The sequence below is a fragment of the Peromyscus leucopus genome, chromosome 15 (assembly GCF_004664715.2).
Source record: "Peromyscus leucopus breed LL Stock chromosome 15, UCI_PerLeu_2.1, whole genome shotgun sequence".
NCBI classification, from domain to species: Eukaryota; Metazoa; Chordata; class Mammalia; order Rodentia; family Cricetidae; genus Peromyscus; species Peromyscus leucopus.
In genome coordinates this window covers 27,552,110-27,574,450 of record NC_051076.1, presented here as the reverse complement: position 1 = coordinate 27,574,450, position 22,341 = coordinate 27,552,110, and the positions used below count along the sequence as shown (strand labels likewise).

General features: G+C 44.1%; 1 protein-coding gene across 1 annotated transcript; it reads right to left on the bottom strand.

The window, feature by feature from the left end:
• Positions 1 to 7,613: 7,613 nt before the first annotated feature.
• Positions 7,614 to 9,412, bottom strand: LOC114685423 (interferon-induced protein with tetratricopeptide repeats 1-like). The gene is given in 1 exon segment (XM_037211059.1): positions 7,614 to 9,412. A coding segment is annotated over 1 exon segment (1,389 nt). The 5' UTR covers positions 9,325 to 9,412; the 3' UTR covers positions 7,614 to 7,935.
• Positions 9,413 to 22,341: the final 12,929 nt, after the last annotated feature.

Here is a 22,341-nt window from a genome sequence, read left to right as displayed (position 1 = left end):
AAAGCAGAGCTCGAGAGGTGGTTCAGCAGCCAAGGGCACAGACTGCCCCTGCAGAGGACCACAGTTAGGTTCTCAGCACTGACGTCAGGTAGCTCACAGCTGCCTGGAACTCCTTTACCTGGGTTCACTGTTGTTGATTTTTTGCCGTATGTGTTTTAACCCCTTCTCCATTCACTGGCATGCACACTTTTAAAAATCACTTGAAGGGAAGTTAATCATGGCCCTTTCACCTTAAATAACTATGTGTCTTCTAATAATAGGATCATTCACACATACTACTGTAGAACAGCTTTGCATCATAAACTTGAACGTAAATGGTACTTTCCTAGGGTGTCTCACCAGCCTGGGGATCATGCAGGGTTGGCACTGATTGACATCCCTCTGGCTTTCATTCTCTCCCATTGTAAGGAGACTTCTGGTCCCCTTTGAAGTCCACGATCCCCAAGGGATACCTAGTGTTGCTAACAAACAGGGACTCTCGGTTCTTCTCATGTGCCATCTGGGATGATTAATCTTTATTGCCAGCTTGAGAGGATTTAAAGTCATCCAGGAGACACTGTTATCACTTGCCTCACAACATACATTTCAGCCACGGTGAATGACTGGCCCGTAGTTCTCAGCGGACTGGGTTATGCTCTTAGAATCTTTATGTCATTGTGGGTGTTTTCTTCCTTTTCTGGAGTGTTCTATCCCATTTTCTCCCTGACTCGTAGGCAGTTACTTATTGGCCAATCAGTGTCCACTTCGTCCAGCAGGTTGCCAGCCTCTGTACCTATGGTGGGCCTGTCCCCACGCATCCTCAGCTGGTTTCCTTTCTAGAATGTGTCACACACACTGTCTCTGTATGCCCAGGGTCTAGGTAGTTCACAGAGTAAGGATTTAAAGTTAGTTGACTTGTTGGATCAGATAGTCCTTCTTATAGTTGTTGACTTTTTTTTTTCAGTCAAGGTCGCACTCTGTAGTCCAAGCTGACCTTGGACTCAGCCATCCTCCTGCCTCAGCAAGTGCAGTGGTTACGGGCACGAGCCACCACATCCTGCTTTGTTCAGTTTCTCCGTATCTCAGACGAGCCTCCCATCTGCACCTCAGGGGTTGATGGAAAGGAGGGGTTCAAGCCAAGGAGCAGGACAGTCAGCCACCTCTTCAGCCCTAGGGTTAACTTCTTTTGTCCAGAGCATCCATTTTTCCCCTATCCAAATGTATACTTGTGAACAATATTGTGTTATCTGAGTATAATCTGTCTGGATTTTTATGGTGGGCTTCAAAGGAGCTACCTTTCTCTCTTTCTTTTTTTTCCCCTTTTATTTTATTTTACAATACCATTCAGTTCTACATATCAGCCACAGGTTCCCCTGTTCTCCCCCTCCCACCCCTCCCCTTACCCCCAGCCACCCCCCATTCCCACCTCCTCCAGGGCAAAGCCTCCCCGAGGACTGAGATCAACCTGGTAGACTCAGTCCAGGGAGGTCCAGTCCCCTCCTCCCAGACTGAGCCAAGTGTCCCTGCATAAGCTCCAGGTTTCAAACGGCTATCTCATGCAATGAACACAGGACTTGGTCCCATTGCCTAGTTGCCTCCCAAACAGATCAAGCCAATCAACTGTCTCACCTATTTAGAGGGCCTGATCCAGCTGGGGGCCCCTCAGCCTTTGGTTCATAGTTCATGTGTTTCCATTCGTTTGGCTATTTTTTTTTCAATAATTGAGTAAAACCGAAATTTATTATAAGCCACAGTCGTCCTAGGGACCTCCATGCTATATATATAGCCTCCATGGTTCTATGGGTTGTGGTCTGATTGTTCTTTATTTTATATCTAGAATCCACTTATGAGTGAGTACATACCATGACTGTCTTTCTGGGTTTGGGTTACCTCACTCAGGATGATTTTTTCTAGTTCCATCCATTTGCCTGCAAATTTCATGCTTTTATTGTTTTTCTCTGCTGAGTAGTACTCCATTGTGTATATGTACCACGTTTTTTTCATCTATTCTTCCGTTGACGGGCATCTAGGTCGTTTCCAGGTTCTGGCTATTACAAATAGTGCTGCTATGAACATAGCTGAGCATGTATCTTTATGGTATGAATCAGTATTCCTTGGGTATATGCCCAAGAGTGGGATGGCTGGGTCTTGAGGTAGTTCGATTCCTAATTTTCTGAGAAACCGCCATACTGATTTCCACAGTGGTTGAACAAGTTTACATTCCCACCAACAGTGGAGGAGTGTTCCCTTTGCTCCACATCCTCTCCAACATTGACTGTCACTGGTGTTTTTGATTGTAGCCATTCTGACAGGTGTAAGGTGGTATCTCAGAGTCGTTTTGATTTGCATTTCTCTGATGATTAAGGATGTTGAGCATTTCTTTAAATGTCTTTCAGCCATTTGTGATTTTTATTTTGTGAATTCTCTGTTTAGCTCTTTAGCCCATTTTTTAATTGGACTGTTCAGTATTTTGATGTCTAGTTTCCTGAGTTCTTTATATACTGTGGAGATCAATCCTCTGTTCTCTCTTTCTTTTTTAAGAAATTTATTTATTGTTTTATGTGCATTGATGGTTTGCTTGCATGTATGTCTGTGTGAGGATGTCAGGTCTCCTGAAACTGGAGTTACAGACAGTTGTGAGCCGCCATGTGAGTGCTGGGACTTGAACCCAGGTCTGCTGGAAGAACAGTCAGTACTCCTAACTTGTGGGAGCCCACAACTGACTCAGTTTTCCAGTTTGAATCTAAAGTCTATTCTGAGTCTATAGAGTTCAGGCTTGCTTGCTTCAAGGCCATGAGAAAGTCCTGTTTAGCCCGCAGAGCCTCCTTGAAGGGCTGTGAGAAAGTCCTGATTAGCCCATGGGAAGGAACACACTATCTAGCTAGATGCAGTCTGCTGATGCCAGCCAGAGGTACATCGAGATAGAAAATGAAACTGCCTGCTCCTTGACGCAAGGCAGGATAGATAGCGGTTGAATGCCTGTGCTGTGCATTGTTCTATCTCTGTCCTTCAAGACTGTGTATAAGCTGGCTGTGAAATAAACTCAGGGCTGTCTGGCATTGACCAGCAGACCTCTCGACTCTTTCCTGTCTTCTTCTTTGTCTCTTCAATCCGCACGCCTCTACCCAGCTACCCAGCTGACTGTCAGCAGGCTCCGACACTAACTGCTGAGCCATCTCTCCAATCCCCAGGTGCCTTTCTCTCTTAGCAGCTTTGTTTACATTGTAAATTTGGGAAATGAGTCATTATGGACTATTCTGGAAGATTTTTGTGTTTACTTCCATCATTTCCATATTCCTGTTGTTTCTGTGTTTTAATTACTCCTTATGTCACTGGAACAATATGAGGGAGAAGATCTTTTGGTACCACCAACAGGTGGCCTGGGACAAGCTACAGACTATGTGCATTGTGTATAAGATGAGGGCAATAGGTACCCTGTCCATCACCAGGACTCCTGAATAGATAGGGCTCAATGTAGAAAGGCTATGCCATGTTACAACACTACTAACTTTTGTTTTGCTTTGAAACAAAGTCTCATTATGTAGCCCTGGCTGGGCTCAAAGCCACAGAAATCCTCCGATCTCTGACTCCTGAGTGCTGGAATTAAAAGCCTGTGGCACTATTGCCCCCCCCCCATCTATTCTGAGACAGGGTATTGCTATGTGGTACCAGCTCGGTGGTCAAGACCACTGGCTGCTGTTCCAGAGGACTTGGATTCAACTCTCAGCACTCACATGATGGTTCACAACTATCTGTAACTCCTGTTCCAGGGGTTCTGGCTTCCTTGAGCATCAGGCACACAACACACACATAGTAGATATACATATGTAGGCTGAAGTTTCTGTCCCACAGCCACTCCCAAATAAACGCTTAGAAAGTTAATATTATTTATAAGTGATCAGCTGATAGCTCAGGCTTGTTACCAACTAGCTTTTACATGTATATTAACCCATATTTCTTTTTTTTTTAATACTTTTTTTTTTTTTTAAAGATTTATTTATTATGTATACAGTGTTCTGTCTGCAGGCCAGAAGAGGGCACCAGATCTCATTACAGATGGTTGTGAGCCACCATGTGGTTGCTGGGAATTGAACTCAGGAACTCAGGAAGAGTAGCCAGTGCTCTTAACCGCTGAGCCATCTCTCCAGCTCCTTAACCCATATGTCTAATCTCCCCTCTGCCATATGACTCATGGCGTATTACCTCATTTTCTACACATCCTGCTTCCTCTGCAACTGGCTGGCATCTCCTGACTCCACCTTTCTTCCAGCATTCTTTCTGCCCTGAAAATCCTGGCTATCAGCCAGTCAGCTTTTTATTAAACCAGTTCGAGTGACAAATCTTTACAGTGTACAAAAGGATTATTCCACAGCATATATACATATATGTAGGTAAAATATTTATATGTATAACAAAACAACAACATATCTCATGGTTAAGTCTGGTAACTTTCCCTTAAATTCTATCAGTTCTTTTAATGCTGTTTTACTTTACTTTTGTTGTGTGTGTATAGTGTGTGTGTATGCATGATTGTGTGTGCACAGGTGGTATGCACATTGTGTGTGTGTGTGTGTGTGTGTGTGTGTGTGTGTCTGGAGGTCCTTCTGCGTGTCTTCCTCTATTGTTCTCCATATTATGTTTTGAGATGGAGTCACTAACTGAACCTGGCCCTTACCGACTGTCCAGCATGCTTTGGGAATTCGCCTGTCTCCATCTCCTCCCTCCTCCACTGCTAGGGTTACAGATGCTCAACCGTGTTGGGCTGGAGATCTCAACTGAGGTCCTTAGGCTGTGTAGCAGACACTTTATCCACCAAGCCATCCTCCATTTGTGATTCTTTCAAAACACAAGGCATTTGTGTACTAAAAGCCCAAATCTAAAATTTCACTTTTTAAACATCAATTTTCAGTTATCTGAAACATAGTCCATTTTTCCTTTACTGCTTCTAGTACATCAAACATGAAATATGTGACTGAGAATGCTGTTGCCTTGATGCCCTATGGAGTTGTTACTGTGGCTTGTTATGTCTCTTATTTTTGTCACATTACTTTTTTTCTGCTAACACTCTAGAGCAAATAGTCCATTGAGGCTTTTTTTTCTTATTTATTTATTTATTTATTTATTTATTTATTTATTTATTTATTTATTATGTATGTAGTATTCTGCCTGCATGTGTCCCTGCAGGCCAGAAGAGGGCACCAGATTTTTTTTTTTTTCCCCGAGACAGGGTTTTTCTGTGTAGCTTTGTGCCTTCCCTGGAACTCGCTTTGTAGACCAGGCTGGCCTTGAACTCACAGAGATCTGCCTGCCTCTGCCTCCCGGGTGCTGGGATTAAAGGCATGCGCCACCATCGCCCGGCTGAGGGCACCAGATCTTATTACAGATGGTTGTGAGCCACCATGTGGTTGCTGGGAATTGAACTCAGGACCTCTGGAAGGGCAGTCGGTGCTCTTAACCACTGAGCCATCTCTCCAGCCCTTTTCCTTTATTCCTATAATTTCTTTAATTGATTATTTGGGAATCTCACGTTGTGCATGCCAGTCTGCTCCTCCTCTTCATGACGTTCCTCCCCCAAAAAGAAAGAATGGAAAAAGAAAAAAATAGAGAAAACAAAACAAACAAGTCCATTTTGTGCTGTTCATATATTCTTTGGAGCATGGTCAAAATCCTAGTGGCCAGCTCTCCAAGGAAAGATGTACTTTCTCCACCTGCACCTCACATCAGAAGCCGTCTACTGTGGAGAGCCATGTGGGGGCTCTTGAGGGGTGAGACCAGCTCTCCTGTACCCAGGCCCACACGGGTCCAGCTCTCCTGTGCCCAAACCACCACCTGGCAAGGAGACGGAATTATGTCTCACAGTTCTGGAGGCTGAGACGTCCAAGATAAAAACATGGGCAGATTTGGATTCTGGCGAGTCTTCCTTATCCACAGCTCTTGTCTCACTGTTGTCTCATCTGGTGGAGAGTGTGAGGTCTTTTAAAAGTGCAGGGGCTCCATTCAAGAGGGCCCTCCCGTTATGATCTCTCCTTAGAAAGTTACTACCTCAAGATACTCTCACATTGGTGTTAGGTTTCAGCATATGGGTTTTGAGTTGGACAGAAACAGTCAGAACATATCAGACTTGGACATTGGACATGAATGAGTGCCAGGGAAGATATGAGCAAATGCCTATTCATCCCAGGTAGGGCATTGATGACCGACCAAAGATGATTCCATCCAAGTCCAGTTCATCCAAATCAGTGAGTAAATGAGTTTATTGGCGTCTTTTTGCAGGATTATGGGTGAGGAATTACTTACAGAAGTAGAGATAACTCAAAAAGGTACCTGTACTTCACCAAAGCTGCCTCCCACCCATGACTGAGAACTCATAAACTGGCCTCCCAGGGGATTCCTGCATGACTAGGAAGCAATTTAGCTCACCAGAAAGTCTCTTTTCTCAGAAAAAAATTTTGTTTTGTTTTGTTTTTTTGAGACAGGGTCTCTCTGCATCACCCTGGCTATCCTGGAACTCACTATGGAGATCAGGCTGGCCTCAAACTCAGAAATTTGTCTCTGCCTCCTGAGTTCTGGAATTAAAGCCATGTGCCACCACTGCCCAGCTGCTAGAAATTCTTTACAACTTTTATAAGCTTGGAGAAAGACTTTTAGAATGTGTAATTTTCAGGACCTTTCTGAGCCTTGTAAATTGTGCTTACTTCCTTGGCCTTCTATGTTTCTTTTACTTCCAAAGTCTTAAGAGCTGCCCTCATCACTCTAGGAAGGAATGTTTCAGTTTAGAGGAAATAGCTCTGGCTTGTGAGTAGATAAATAAATATACATAAAGAAATATATAGATACAATTTAAGACACAGGGGCTACATAAATGGCTCAGTGGTTAAGAGTAGTACTGCTCTTGCAGAGGATCTAAGTTTGGTTCCCAGCACCCATGTTGGACAACTCACAACTGCTTGCTGCTCCAGATCAGGGGCTTCAATGTCCTCTTCTGGATTCTATGGACACTTGCACATACTTGTACACACTTCCATACCGACACACATGTGTCTACTTTAAAAAAAAATTGGAGGCTGGGCAGTGGTGGCACACACCTTTAATCCCAGCACTCGGGAGGCAGAGGCAGGCGGATCTCTGTGAGTTCGAGGCCAGCCTGGTCTACAGAGAGAGAGATCTAGGAAAGGTGCAAAGCTACACAGAGAAACCCTGTCTTGAAACAACAACAACAACAACAAAATAAAAACCAAAAACAAACAAACAAAAATTTGGAGAGACATAAGATGAATATTGTTATTGTGGGTTGAATTATGGTCTCTAAGAAGATATGCTGTAGTCCTTATCTCAAGTATGCAATGGGTTTAGAGGTGTAATTCTTTTTTTTTTTTTTTCTTTTTTTTTTAGGAAATTTTACTGAATATAATTTATTTGAGGGGAAAATATCACATATAACACACTATCAATAGCACAGAAATCCTGCACAAATCTCCTTGTATCATCTTCAGTCTGTAAGGTCCCAGCAAGTTTCCCCTGCTTGGCTTCCCCCAAACTTAAGACTCTTATTAGCCAAGAATGATTCTGCAGTATGGTGAGACTTCTCAGCTTTTAAACTCTCCCTTTTGATCGCTTGGTTTCCTCTGACACTGCACTGTACTAAGAGTATCTTCTGACTTAAAGTAAAAGCTTCCTTGGAGAATACCTCTTTGTCCAGGACACTGGCAGTCAGAAGATGGATGATTACATTCCCAAGACACAGACATAAAGAAAAGATGTCCTAGTATCCCACAGCTCAAGGGAGTGCAGATCAGCAGGAGTCAGTTCTGGTCAGTAAGTGAGCAGATATAGTGGGGTGGAAGTTCCTTAGAGTCACCACAATGAGGGGTGACAAAGAGGATGGAGAAAGAAATCAGGAAGGAAGGTGGGAACCCTCAGTTATGAGTACATTCACTTCCCAGATGTGAGCTGCATTCAGAACTCAGGATTCACTTCCTCAGTGAGCCTCAGAGCCCTCTCATAGAACTTCACGGCTTCCTTCATATTCCCTTTCAGTTTGTGAACTAACCCAAGCAAGCTGGTGCTCTCCACAAGGCGAACATTCTGGTTAACACGACTTTCGGCCAAATCCCCCAAAGCTATCAGTAGTCTCCTCCAGACAAAGTTTTTTTCTTTCAGTTTAAGACCTTTTAGGAACTGGGTGATCGCTTCTTTTTCAGAATGCCGATGGAAGTATTGGTAATGGCCATAGCGTAAATGAATATCCTGCTCTATGTGAGACTCAAGATTCCTATTCAGTTCCTTCATGTTCAGCACCTTCTGGAAATTTGCCTCTGCTTCTTGATGTTGGCCAATTTCTGCCTGTACTTCAGCCATGGATACATAAGCCATCTCAAATATGGGCCTGATTTTCACAGTCTCTTGAAATTCAAAAACGGCCTGTTGTGCCGCCTGCCATCTGGCCTGCTCATTCATGGATGTCCTCAGTTGCATCACTTGATGATGGTAGTAGAGCCCTAGTTGGTAATGCAGGTAGCCAGAGGCAGGTGACACCTGCAAGGCCCTGTGTAGCAGATTGAGAGCCTTGTCTAGGCAGCCTTTCCTTCCGTAATATTGGGCTACACACCAAAAGATATAGTGTTGGCAGGATGTGTTACTGAGGGCTTCTTCAATGTGTGTTTCTGCTTCAGCTGCTAATCCTACCTCCTGAAGTTTCAGGGCAAGATACACTTTAATATGTGGATCTTCTGGATTTAACCTGACAGCCTTCCTTAGGGGAATAAGAGAGATATTCTTGTAATCCAAGTCTAAGTGATAGGCTGCAACTGCGTAGCCAATGTTGTATTCAGGGTTTTCAGGATCCTCTCTCAGAGCCAATTGAAAGCAGGCCATGGCTCGTTTATAATTCTGTCCTCCACACTTCAGCAAGGTCCAGGCTTTTTCATATTCTATCTCGGTACACTCCGTACTATAGCGGTAGGGACTACCCAATTCCTTGCATGTGTTCTCCACCTTGTCCAGGTAGGTCTGAGTTTCTGCCAACATGCCCATGTGGTAATGCACCCAGGCACAGTTGCTCCAGGTCACCAGGTTTCTCTTGCCTAACTACTCTCCCTGGATCAAGGCTTCTGCTTCTTTCAAGCTGTGCAGGGCTTCCTCATACTGGCCTTTCAGGTGTTTCACATAGGCCCAGAGGTTGAGCATCCCCACTTGGTTTTTGATGTCTAGAAACCTAAGATCCTCAGTGATCCTCATTTCCAAATCAGGTATGTCAAGGTCTTTGAAAAGCAGCTCCCATGTGAAGTGACATCTCAGCTGATACAGATTCTTCTTGACCTGATCACTGCCAGCATTCTCTCCCATGGTTGCTGTGAAGGTGGCAGCAGTTCTCTGGGTTCTCACCAGGACAGGCTCCTCAGAATCCTATCTTCTAACTCTGCTGTCTTGTGGACTTGCACACCAACAGGACTCTCAGAGAAGGGCTAGGAGACAGCTCTGTGAGGTGTAATTCTTTAAGATAAGGTTATTCTAGATTAGGGTGGGCCAATATATTTTATATCATTTTAAGAAAAACAGAAGAGACACAGAGACCCACAGAGAGAAGGTGGTCACACGGCTGGCTGGTCCAGGGACTGAATCTCACCAGGTTGGCCATCAAACTCCTCAGAGACCCACAGAGAGAGGATGGCACATGGCTGGTCCAGGGACTGAATCTCACCAGGTTGGCCATCAGACTCCCCAGACTGCCGTTCTTCTTGCTGCTGCTGCTGTACCAGCTCTCCAACTTTGTAAGTTAGCTCTTTTAGTGTAACTGTGACACAAATGGTTGTGGACTGTCCCTTTACACTGTGTGAAGATATGTCACTGTGATTAGTTTAATAAAAAGCTGAACAGCCAATAGCGAGGCAGGATTTTGGGAGCAGAGAGAATGCTGGGAAGAAGGTGGTGGTGGTGGAGCTGCAGAGAGATGCCAGGAGATGCAGAGCAAATAGGATGGACAATATGGAGATGAGGTAAAAAAGCTACCAGGCAGAAAGTAAATTAATAGAAATGAGTTAATTTAAGTTATAAGAGCTAGTTAGAAACAAGCTTAAGCTATTGACTGAGCTTTCATTAATTAATAATGAGTCTCCATGTCATTATTGAGGAGCTGGAGTTCTCAAAGAAAAAGTCTGATTACACCAAACACTCCCAAGAACAATTAAGAGAGGAAGAATTGTTTGGCTCATGGTTCCAGAAGGTTTAGTCCACAGTTTCTTGGCTTTGCACGCGTGGGCAGAGCTTCATGTGCAGAATCACTCAGCTGAGTTTCCCACTCATGAGGTGTGGGGAGCAGAGAATGAGCCGACCTTGGGACGAAGTGTAACCTTCAATGGCATGCCTTCAGCACCTACTTTTTTAACTAGACCCCACTTCCCAAAATTTCCAGAACCACCCCAGATAATTTCACCATCTAGGGACCAAGCATTCAACACATGTAGCTGTATTGGACATTTCATATTCAAACTGCAACATTTGCCTCTCTATATCAGGGGTCAGGATTCTGGGCTACAACATCCAATTGGTAAACTTAGGCCATCTGCATATATTATGGGCTGGTGGAGGGGTATGAGGAAGAATCTGGCTTCTCCAGCTCCAGCGGACCTAATGCTCTCTTCTGGCCTCCCTGGGCATTTGAATGTTTGAGTTGCACATGCACACATACACAATAATAAAAGTAAGTCTTAAAAAAAGAGAATCTAAAATCTGCCAATCAACGATCAGAATGAACGTGGGAGGAATATTTTTTGATGGATGTAAAGTCAACATGGAAACCAGTTATATCTAGTACCAGACCCTGGATTTGAGCTCTAGTCTTCAGGCTTTCAGGAAGTTCTTTTTTTTTCCATTATAGCAACTCTCTGTTGATGTCAGAATTATCAGCCACTAAATCTAATGACTTAATCAGTGAACTGTACCATTGCTTTATGTACTACGCAGGATGAACTGCAAACTGTGATATGCTACTGAATGAACATAAATCATCATTAGAGACAGTAAAGTGATAACTCTAGTCTTACAGGAAGTATACATATTATTTGAACACTGGTCTTAGAACCAGATGTAGTTCAATTCTCTTGTGTAAGTCTATAAAGCTGTGGAACAAAGAAAATATTAGCTTAACAAGTACAGGTTAATAAACGTTTCCTAGGAACTGCTGAAGGAGCCATGTAAATAATGCAATGGCCTGGCTATTGCACTAAGATAACCCTGTGCACAAGGATTGAGTAACACCTGGAAGGAAGGGCGCCATTCCTCTGGGAGGAAGGGCGAGTCGCAGTGATATTCAGAGAATGGTGGAATGGTGGAAATGGAGTAGGTAGTAGAGCACCAGAGGATGTGTGTATTGGCCAGTGATTAGACATGCCATCTGGGGACCAGTGCCACTTGAGGATGAGTTAGTGAAACTGTTCAGCAATTGTATTCACTTCTGAGGTGATACTTCCCTTCCAAAGGTGCTGCCTCTCTGTCTTAGGGCTCCACTGAGCTCAGCGTCCTTCTCTGCTAGGAGAAACATGTTATTCTTAATCGCTTGTCTCCCCTGCAGTGGGGAAGAAGGTGAGGGGCAGGCATTGTCCACCAGCACTCAGAACTCTGCGGTGTCTCCAGCTGGGGTCACCGGGTATAGAGGCAGGGGTGTTCTTCAGCAGCCAGAGGGCATCAGGGATCAAGCCCCACGTGGCACCAGCGAAGCACCTCTGAGCAGGGGCTCCTGTGTGGTGGCAGAGCTCAGGGGAAAGCCATAGGTAGGTGCTGATAGGAGGTGGATGTGGAGGCCCACAAAGGTTTCCTAGTGAGATCTGAGCTTGCTTCTCCCCAGCAAGGTTGCATTGACCCTGTGCTTGGTTCCTAGGTGATTGGAAGGGTCTACACTTGGCTGAGCTAGGGGGAGGTCTTTTGCTCCACCTCTTGTCATTCCTATAAGTGGCCCTTTAGAAGAGACAGAAAGGGCTGGTGGATAATGATCCAGGCCCTCCTGAGGCTATCTTGTGTTTCTTTCTGTTTCTTTCCCCTCTATCCTTCTTTCTAATATCTCTTATCCCTCTCTCCTCAAGAATACCCTGTAGCTAGAGTTTTCCAGTCCTGCCTGGCCCACAGTCAGGACAAATCTCTGTCACCCTCCAGTCCCACAGCCACTCAGACCCAACCAAGTAAACACAGAGACTTATATTGCTTACAAACTGTATGGCCGTGGCAGGCTTCTTGCTAACTGTTCTTATAGCTTAAATTAATCCATTTCCATAAATCTATACCTTGCCACATGGTTCGTGGCTTACCGGTGTCTTCACATGCTGCTTATCCTGGTGGCGGCTGGCCGTGACTCCTTCTGCCTTCCTGTTCTTTCTTTTCTCCTCTCTGTTAGTCCCGCCTATACTTCTTGCCTAGCCACTGGCCAATCAGTGTTTTATTTATTGACCAATCAGAGCAACACATTTGCCATACAGAACATCCCACAGCAGTACCTTGTTGTAGAATGTGGGAACCGGTCTCCCAGCTGGGCTCCCACAGGTGGGGGAGCCCTGCAGTAGGAATGGTCATTCTGTAGGATGAGTGGTTGGACAGGCACTGCTTATGCAGGGCTCTCTGGCATCCAGGTCCGGGGTCCTGAGTTTTCCCTGAGGCTGACTGCAGGTCGCTCAGGTCTTCACCTGGGGGTTCTTGCTCCAGGGGCTGCTGCAAGATCTAGGTTTTGTAGATAGACAGTTAAGATCAGGCTGTTTATTGTCTCATGGCAAAGTGAGGATAAACACAACGTGAGAATAAAGATAATACCATCCTTGGATAGATAAATCTGAAAGGGTGATGTATACAATCTAAATTCACCCACTATCAAAAATGGACTCACGGGGGCTAGGGAGATAGCTCATTTGATAAGGAACTTGCTGCACAAGCATGAGTTTGGATCCCCAGCACTCATACAAAAAGCTGGGCACAGGAGCATGTTTCTGTAATCCCAGGCATGGGAAGGCAGAGATGGGCCGACTCCTGGGGCTTGCCAAATTGGTTCTAGTCTAGCCACACTGGCTCAGTGAGATAGTCTGTCTCAAAAAAAATATGTGTAGAGTGATCGAAGAAGATACCGAATGTCAGCCTTTGGTCACTAAATACACACACACACACACACACACACACACACACACACACACACACAAATCCATTAATAAAATTTGAACTTTTGTTCATTAAAGAACTAAAATAATATGGGAACTTTCAAAACCCTATAAAGGTTATTATTTATTAAAAAATATGCAACATGGACAAGAGGGATGGCTCAGCCGTTAAGAATGCTTCCTGCTCTTCCAGAGGACTGGAGTTCAGTTCCCAGTACCCCTGTCAGGTGGCTCACAAACCTCTGTAACCCCAGCTCCAAGGGATGTGACACCCTCTTCTGGACTCTGAGGGCACCTACGCACATGTGCACATATGCACAGACATACACCCAGACATACATATACTTAAAAATAAACCTTACATATGTGTAACAACGTTATGTTTAGCTGCACAGCACTGAAATCTTTCCTTGTATGATGGGAAAGGATGGCGTTCACTTCGTCTTCTGTTAGTCAATGTGACACTGGAGACACTTGCGAGGTGACACTTTGCAGTAACGTCAGAAAAAGAAAAGGCCCAGGGATTGGTAAGGAAGGAACAGTAGTTACTGTTTCAGATGACATAACTGTTGTGTAGGAAATCTGAAATAATTCACAGATCAGTGAACAAGAGAATGCTTTTGCTAGATATGAAATCTACATGAAAACCAGTGTGTGCATATCAAACAAGATGAAACTGAAATTTAAAAAGGAAATATAAACAACAATGTAAAAAATGTCAAGTAGTTAGTAATCAATCATTCAGGAGGCAGAGGCAGGAGGATCATGAGTTCAGATCCAGCCTGAGCTGCATAGCTTGGGTCGTAGGCACTGGGGTGTCACTGAGTGGTATAGTGCTTGTCCAGCATTAACAGCAACCTAAACTGGATCCCTAGCACCATAAAAATACACAGTTTGGGTTATAAGTCAAGTATTTAGGAATAACTGGAAAATACATGAATTTCTGCAGAGAAGTTAGAAATCATTTCTATGAGAAAGCAAAAAAATCCAGATAAATATGAAACATGCTTTATTCAATATTCTGTCTATCTATCTATCTATCTATCTATCTATCTATCTATCTATCTATCTATCTATCTATCTATCTATCTATCTACCTATCGAGGCAGGGTCTCTCTACATAGTCCAGGTTGTCCTAGAACTTACTATGTAGATCAGGCTGGCTTGGAACTCACAGAGATCTGCCTATCTCTGCCTCCTGAGTGCTGGGATTAAAGGTGTGTGCCATTCAGTAAAGACACCAGGTGGAGTTTCCACGTTCATCTATCTGCTCTGCTTTCTGATCTACTTAAATGTGAGTGAGGAGCAAGCTGCTACCACAGCTAAGAGCCTCTTATGCCTCCATGCCTCCCCGCTTCCCCCACCACAGTGTATTGTCCCCTCCAATCTCCTTTCCCTTAAAAAAAAAAAAAGGAACATTTTTTCCTGAAATGATAAATTAAAATGTAATTTAAATAAAAATACTGAGGGCTTGTGTGTGTTGTGTGTGTCCATCTAAGCAACTAAAAAGTTTTACATATGGGGGCAGGTGTGATATGATAGCACACACCTTTAATCACAGCACTTGAATGCAGAGACAAGTGGATCTCTGTGAATTTCAGGACAGCTGGGTCTACATAGTGAGACCTTGTTTCAAATGAAAAAGCAAATGAACCAAACCAAACCAACAACAAAACACCCAAACTACACTACAAACACACAACAAGAAAGGCAGTGTAGTATGGGAATAAGGAAATGATCACCACTGGCCTGGTGTTTACTTTAGAGGGAGGGAAGGCTTTGTAATGTGGAAGGAATGTGTTTGATGCTTCTGAGGTGGAGATAAGATTTTATTTCTTGACATGGCTGTCATCCACAGATATTTGCTTTTCTATAATTTATTATTCTCCATATTTGTCTGTACCCACCCTCTCTATATGTGCATATATTTGTTGAACGATAAAGTGTGTATATTTTAAAAACAGTCAAACGTAACAAATCACCTGGGGTACAGATGCAGGGATGGATTGAGGTGGTGTGGGAGGGAGGGGCTTTCTTCGCAGGATTCATCCTCAGGACACACACATTTCCAAATCTCCCCCAACCACCCAGCCCGCTTTGGACTGGAGGGACCCCCGATGGTAAAGTGAAGTCCACGCAGAGCAGGTCTGCAAAAGCAAGCTTCATCTTTCTGTTTATATCCTTTTCTTTCCTTCTCTTCTCGGGGTTGGGATCCAATCCAAGGCTCTGCTTTTCTCATCTTCTTGTCATCATGCTCTCACCTGCCCCAAGTTTCCAGCTTGTCACTCCACACAACAGAGGCTCCAGCTCTGTCCAGCTTAGTCTGTAGCATAAGCGGAAAGGTCACTGGAGCAGTTTCTATCTCCTGACCTTGCTCTCATCGCCACCTTTGAGCTCATCATCGTCAACAGCAGATATAACACACTCACTGGTTCCACAGTTACACCATTAATGCCTCTGATTCTATTTCTGCTGTTGCATAAGGAAATTCAGCTATCAGGGAAGTTGATGAACATCATTGCAACATCACACGTGAGTTCCGAAGAGAGCCAGAGAAAGACTGGAGAGGGCAGCTGCCGTGCAGTCTTACAGCACTGACCGCCAGCCATTGGCTGCTTTGCTTTCAGATGTGACAGTGATTCAGCCTAAAATCCCACCCTGACAGTAAAGGGGGGGGGAAAGCATGGGAGTGACCCAGCAGATGATAACACAGCAGAAGCTAGTCATGCCCTCTACGTGCTGCTCAAACTTTAGGTCTCATAGACAAAAGGAATGAGTCCTGTTTTAAATCACTAAGTCGTGGAGTGGTTTGCTACAATAGATAACTGATAACCTCTAAAATATGGACTTTGAATTTATTTTTTTAGCTGAAGGGTGACAGGAGCATTTTTAATGGGATTATAGCAATAATTTTGTGTGTGAGGTTTATTTTTATTTTTATTTTTATTTTTTATGGCAAGGTCTCATGTACCCCAGGCTGGCTTTGAACTCACTCTGTGGACAAATACGACCTTGAAGTCCGGATCATCCTACCCCTATCTCCCAAATGCTGGGATAACAGGTGTGGACCATCATTCCTAGATAAGGCTTGTATTTTATAAAGATTCCTGTTGGCACCAGCTTTTTGTGCAGAGGAATTGGAGTGGACCAATACTAGAGACAGAAGAGGGCTAAGGAAGGCACAAAACAGAGGCCAGAGGCTTTGTCACAAAACTCATAGCATCTGGCCCGTGTCCAGGTGATTAGCTTAAGGCAAGTGGGGCAGTTTCACCTCCTTGGCCAGAAATTAATTCAGGAATTGACACACGTTGAGGTGAATTATGGTCCTCTCAATTTTATGCGGAAATCCCACCTCACCAGCTCAGAATATGATGAGATATTGGGTTTTTAATAAGGTGAGTAAACGAAAACAAGGTAACTAAGGTGGGTCTTGATACAGTACCCCTGGTATGTGTGTGTGCATAAATAAACTTTTCGTATATGTATATTACAATTATAATTTTTATTTATTCTCTCTCGATGTGTTTAAACACACAGGGGTGTATGTATGTGAGTATTCATGTACCATGGCACACCCGTGGAAGTCAGAGGACAACTCATGTGGATCAGTTCTCTGTTTCTAACGTAAGGATCATGGGGCTTGAACTTAGGTTGGCAAGCTTGGTGGCAAGTGTTTTTATATGCTGAGCTCTCTTTCTGGATCTTGGCTGGTATGTTTTATAGAAGAGGAAATTTGAGCACAAGAGGAGGCATCAAAGATACATGCACGTAGACAAGAGACCGTGAGAAAGCACAGTGAGAAGGTGGCTCTCTCCAAGCCAGGCAGGGAGGCCTTGGAGGGGGAGTCCTGCTGGCACATTGTCCTTGGATTCCAATTCTCCAGAACTGTAGGAAGATAAATCCAGAGTGTTTAGGCCACTTAGTCGGACAGTTCCCTGAGGAGCATCATTGCAATAGTGCAGTAGGCGCCCATTTTTAACCAATGGGGAAAGGCATGCTGGGTGGGGGCGGGTCTCTGGGTTAAGAGCCACAGGGAGAGATGAGACATTCTCCATTGTCTTGCAGTAATGCCTGGAACAGCAATCACCAACCAGTTTGAAATCAGTCAGAGGATGAGTTAGGGTAGAGACTAAATGAGACTATGGACAGCTGCTGCATCGACCAAGTCAGCCTGAAGCCATTACTCTTTCTAGATTTATTATTTCATCAGGTGATATATTCACTTTCAAAAAATCAGCCAGTTTGAGATCAAATTTCTATTAGCCACAGCTGAAAAACCCAAATCTGCACAAAACAGGAGTCAAGGACAGTGGGGTTTGGGTGAGGTGGTATGAAGAACAGATACCAGAGGAAGTAGGAGGTAGTGTTATGGATATCACTCTAGATAAATAAAACACTGATGGCCAGTGACCAGACAGGAAGTATAGGTGGGACAAGGAGAGAGGAGAATTGGGGAAACAAAGAGAGAGAGAGAGAGAGAGAGAGAGAGAGAGAGAGAGAGAGAGAGACTACAACCATCGCCAGGACCAGCAACATATAAAAACACCAGTAAACCACCAGCCATGTGGCAAGGTATAAATTTATAAAAATGGGTTAATTTAAGATACAAAAACGGTTAACAAGAAGCCTGCCACGGCCATACAGTTTATAAGTAATATAAGCGTCTGAGTGATTATTTTTTGCTTGGATTGTGGGACTGTGGGGCTTGGTGAAACCTGGAGAGAAGCCCTCCAGCAACAGATGGCACCCAACGGCTTGGACACATCAATGGGACACAGAGACTAGATGCTGGTGGCTAGGAAGGTGGTCCTCCTAAGGTCTAAAAAGGTGGTCCTCTTAGGTCTAAAAAGTTGTAGGCTGTTCTATGATTTATGTACCAATAAGAATAAGATGTATAATGACACTAAATATGTCAAACATCACAAAACACATCTAGGAATCAATTTTTTAAAAAGATTTATTTATTTATTTATTTATTTATTTATTTATTTATTTATTTATTTATTATATATACAGTGTTCTGTCTACACACACCCCTGCAGGCCAGAAGAGGGCACCAGATCTCACTACAGATGGTTGTGAGCCACCATGTGGTTGCTGGGAATTGAATTCAGGACCTTTGGAAGAACAAGCAGTGCTCTTAACCTCTGAGCCATCTCTCCAGCCCCTGGAATCAATTTTTTTTTTTTTTGGTTTTTCGAGACAGGGTTTCTCCATGTAGTTTTGGTAGTTGTCCTGGATCTCGCTCTGTAGCCCAGGCTGGCCTTGAACTCACAGAGATCCACCTGCCTCTGCCTCCCAAGTGCTGGGATTAAAGGTGTGTGCCATCACACTGGCCCTTTTTTATTGTAGTTTTAAAATTATTTTTTTGGAATTTTCATACAGTATATTTTGATCATATTGTTTCCCCTCTCCCAAGCTTTCCCATATCCTCCCCAATTCCTTATCCACCTAACTTCATGTTCTTTCTATTTCTCACAAAAACACAACACAACACAAAACAAAATCCCCCCAAACAATAAAATAACAACAACAATACTACTACTACCACCACCACCACCACCACCACCACCACCACCACCACCACCAAACACCACCACCACCAACAAAACAGAGCTGGTTATGATCTGAGACTCCTCCTTGAGGATTAACTTTCATGGAACCAGAAGGCACTATACAGACTTCCAAAGGAGGGAAGCAACCAACAGTTCTGCTCAGCTCTGATGCCTGTGAACTACAACAATTACTAGCTTGGTTCAATAACCCTAAGGGTGCGAAAGTGGCACATATACTTTGGCAGTAATTAACAGCTGTCTAATTGACTTAGGACCTGCTCAACAAGAGGGAAATTATGCCTGATACTGGAAACCTAACCAACACCCAGGGCTAGAGAATTCATGGATCTTGGAGGAGAACCTATAACTACTGTTTTACTAAAGCAGTAAATCCCTAAATTCATTCTAAATATTTGTCCTTATATTCACAGATAGGTTCTCATCCCTCATCAAAGGCACTTCTCTTTGCAACCGACAGAGATCATTGCAGAAGACCACAACCAATCAAAATGCAGGGTTGTGGAATTCGTTCCCAACTAATACATCAGCAACACAACTCAGGGTTCATTGTGGAAGAGGGGGTGGAAATACTGTAAGAGTCAAGGGAGGGGGCTGGAGAGATGGCTCAGTGGTTAAGAGTACTGGCTGCTCTTCCACAGGACCCTAGTTCAATTCCGAGCACCCACATGGCAGCTCACAACTCTTCCAAGGGATCTGATGCCTTCTTTTTGATCCTGCAAGGCACTGCATGCACATACTGCACAGACATACACCCAGGCAAACACCCAGACACATTAAAAAAGAGTCAAAGGAACGGGGAGACTGCTGTGAGACTCTTCTAGAAATGCCAGGAGCTACACCCATGAGGTCTTACCAATATGATTGCCTAAACATAACCTGGACAAGGACGGCACCAAGAGACATGCTAATGTAGAAGAGAAGGGAGAAAGCTCATGAGGCCTCAACCCTAGACAAAGGACTACAGGTGACTAAGGACAGCTGAGAGCTGGAGAAATAGTCTTCCCTAGGGAAGAGAACACCAATTCGCTATGTAATACCAAATGATGAGCCCTGAAAACATGTAAATACAAGCAACATTATACAGACTGAGCCAGCTGTATTAGGAATACATGCAAACATACACACCCATGTATGTAACAGCAACTAAAGAAAAAGAGACCATAAATTTGAAAGAGAGAGGTAGTGGGGTGGGGTGCACAGGATGGTTCTGAAGGAGGAAAGGAAAGGGGGAAATGATGTAATTATAATCTCAAAAAAAAAATAGAAACAAAACAATAAAACCCAACCCCCAAAACCCTAACCCAAATCAAAAAGATGAAAATCACCAAACTGTAACAAAAAAAGGTACACACAAAAGCCATGGAGTCGGTTTTGTGCAGGTGGCCTACTCTGGAGTGTGGCTGATATCAGAGTCATTCCATCCAGAGGGAACTGGTGTCAACCTCTTGTAACACGCATTGACCACAAATAGCTTCTTGGTTGGCAGTGAAATTTTGTGCCCACTTCCATTTGTCTATGTTGGGATTGTTTTCCCCCTCAAGACAGGGGTTCTCTGTGTAGCTCTGTCTGTCCTTGAACTCCCTTTGTAGACCTGGCTGGCCTCCAACTCACAGAGATCTGAGATCTTCCTGCCCCTGCCTCCTGAATGCTGGCCTTGAAGGCGTGTGCCATCACTGCCTGGGGTATATTGGGATTTTGTATGTCTTGAATTTATGCGTGTCTTGTGTGTGCTGTCACAGTTCTGTGACTTAATGTGTGCTTCAGTCCTGTTGGATGACACTGGATGACACTGTCGACCTTGAACTTTTTATCCTCTCACCTCCATGTACCAAGCCTTGGTGCTACAGATTTGTGCCACCGCACCTGGTTTATGCAGTGCTGGATGTGAGACCAAAATGAGCCATCTTAGAAATAAGACCAAAATGCTTTCACCCTAAAATTAAGGCCTAAGATTTCTCCTTTTGGGAATAGGCCATTAGTTACTGAAACCAGTCAGTTCAGATTCCAGAAACCAGGAACTGTAAAAGTACAGAGTCAAAAGATAGTCACGAGGTAATGCCTGCCAGACTATGGAATGTCCTCTCCCTGGTTTCCAGGGTAACTGATCACAGAAATGCCCCCACCTGAGGGCAGCCAATGAGAAATGGTGGCAGGCAACCACTCCCTTAGAAGTAATTTCTAGAAATCTCTAGAAGCGAGCCAATCAGAATTGTACCTGTACTAGCACCCCTAAATGATGTAACCTTGTGACTTTTCCCTTTAAAAACTGAGCTTGCAGACAGGTGGGCGCTTCCTCCAGCTTCCACTGCGTTGGATCTGTTGGACGAAGTCCCTGCCTAGGCTTGTATTACATTTGGATATCCACGATTAAACCTTGCTTTTGCATTCCGGCTTGCTCGTCCTTGGTGGTCTCTCTGGGGGTCACGATCTGGGCACAACACTGGAGATGGAACCCAGGGCTTTGAACGCAAGGCAAGCACTCTACCAAGAAAACCACATGCCCCTGTTTTATTTTATCCTCTCAGTATTGCTGTGGGTATCATTCTATATAAATAAAACACTGATGGCCAGTGACCAGGCAGGAAGTAGGTGGGACAAGGAGAGAGGAGAATTCTGGGAAGTGGAAGGCTGAGGGAGAGACACTGCAGCCACCGCCAGGACAAGCAGCATGTAGAGACTCTGGTAAGCCACCAGCCACATGGCAAGGTATAGATTTATAAAAATGGGTTAATTTAAGATAAAAGGACAGTTAGCAAGAAGCCTGCCATGGCCATACAGTTTATAAGTGATATAAGCGTCTGAGTGATTATTTTATAAGTGGATTATGGGACTGCGGGGCTTGGGGAACCTGGAGAGAAGCCCTCCAGCAACAAATGGCGCCCAACGGCTCGAGTTTCCACCTTAAACCTGAGAATATTTAATAACCATTTCTAAACAGAGCCAAAACCAGGTTCCTGCTTCTTGTCTCATACGGGCAGCTAGACGCCACAAAACGCGGGTTTGAACACTGGCGGGTTCCTGGCGTGTGACCGGCAGTATGGCAAAAATGAGGCGTCTGCCAGCGGCACATTAAGCTGTGTGGTAGATTTAGTCTTTACTATTATTTAAAAAAAAAAAAAAGGTTTCTGGGCTACACGCTGCTTTGATAAAAGCTTAGACCCACTATTTCTGAGACTTGATGACTCCCAGAGCTGGCGGAAAATGTACCACTGCCATGTTGGGAAGCTGAAGTGGGCGGAGCCAGCAGCCACAGGGCCGTTTCAGTCTTAGAATGGTGCAGTTTAAAGCAATAGGCTCAAGGCTCAAGGTAATATAAAAAATAAGCCACGTAACGATGGCTACCACACAGAGAATCTGGATTATGTTGTCTTTGATATTCGTAACTGAAGAAAAACATTTGATTACAAAAGCTGTTGAGTTATGCCAAAATGTATATTTTAAAGGTACCTTGACTTCAAAATTTGAATTTAAGGATATGTTGCTTGGGAAAAGAGGTTCTGCTTTTGTTTCTACAGAAAGCCAGAGGCTATGGATTTGTTCCAGATTAAGATACATCAGGTTTCACCAGCCAAGACCCCCTGAAAGGTCTCCGATGACACCATGGCCCAGATGATCCAATATCCAGAGCGGTTTCAAGGCAACTGGTTCAAACA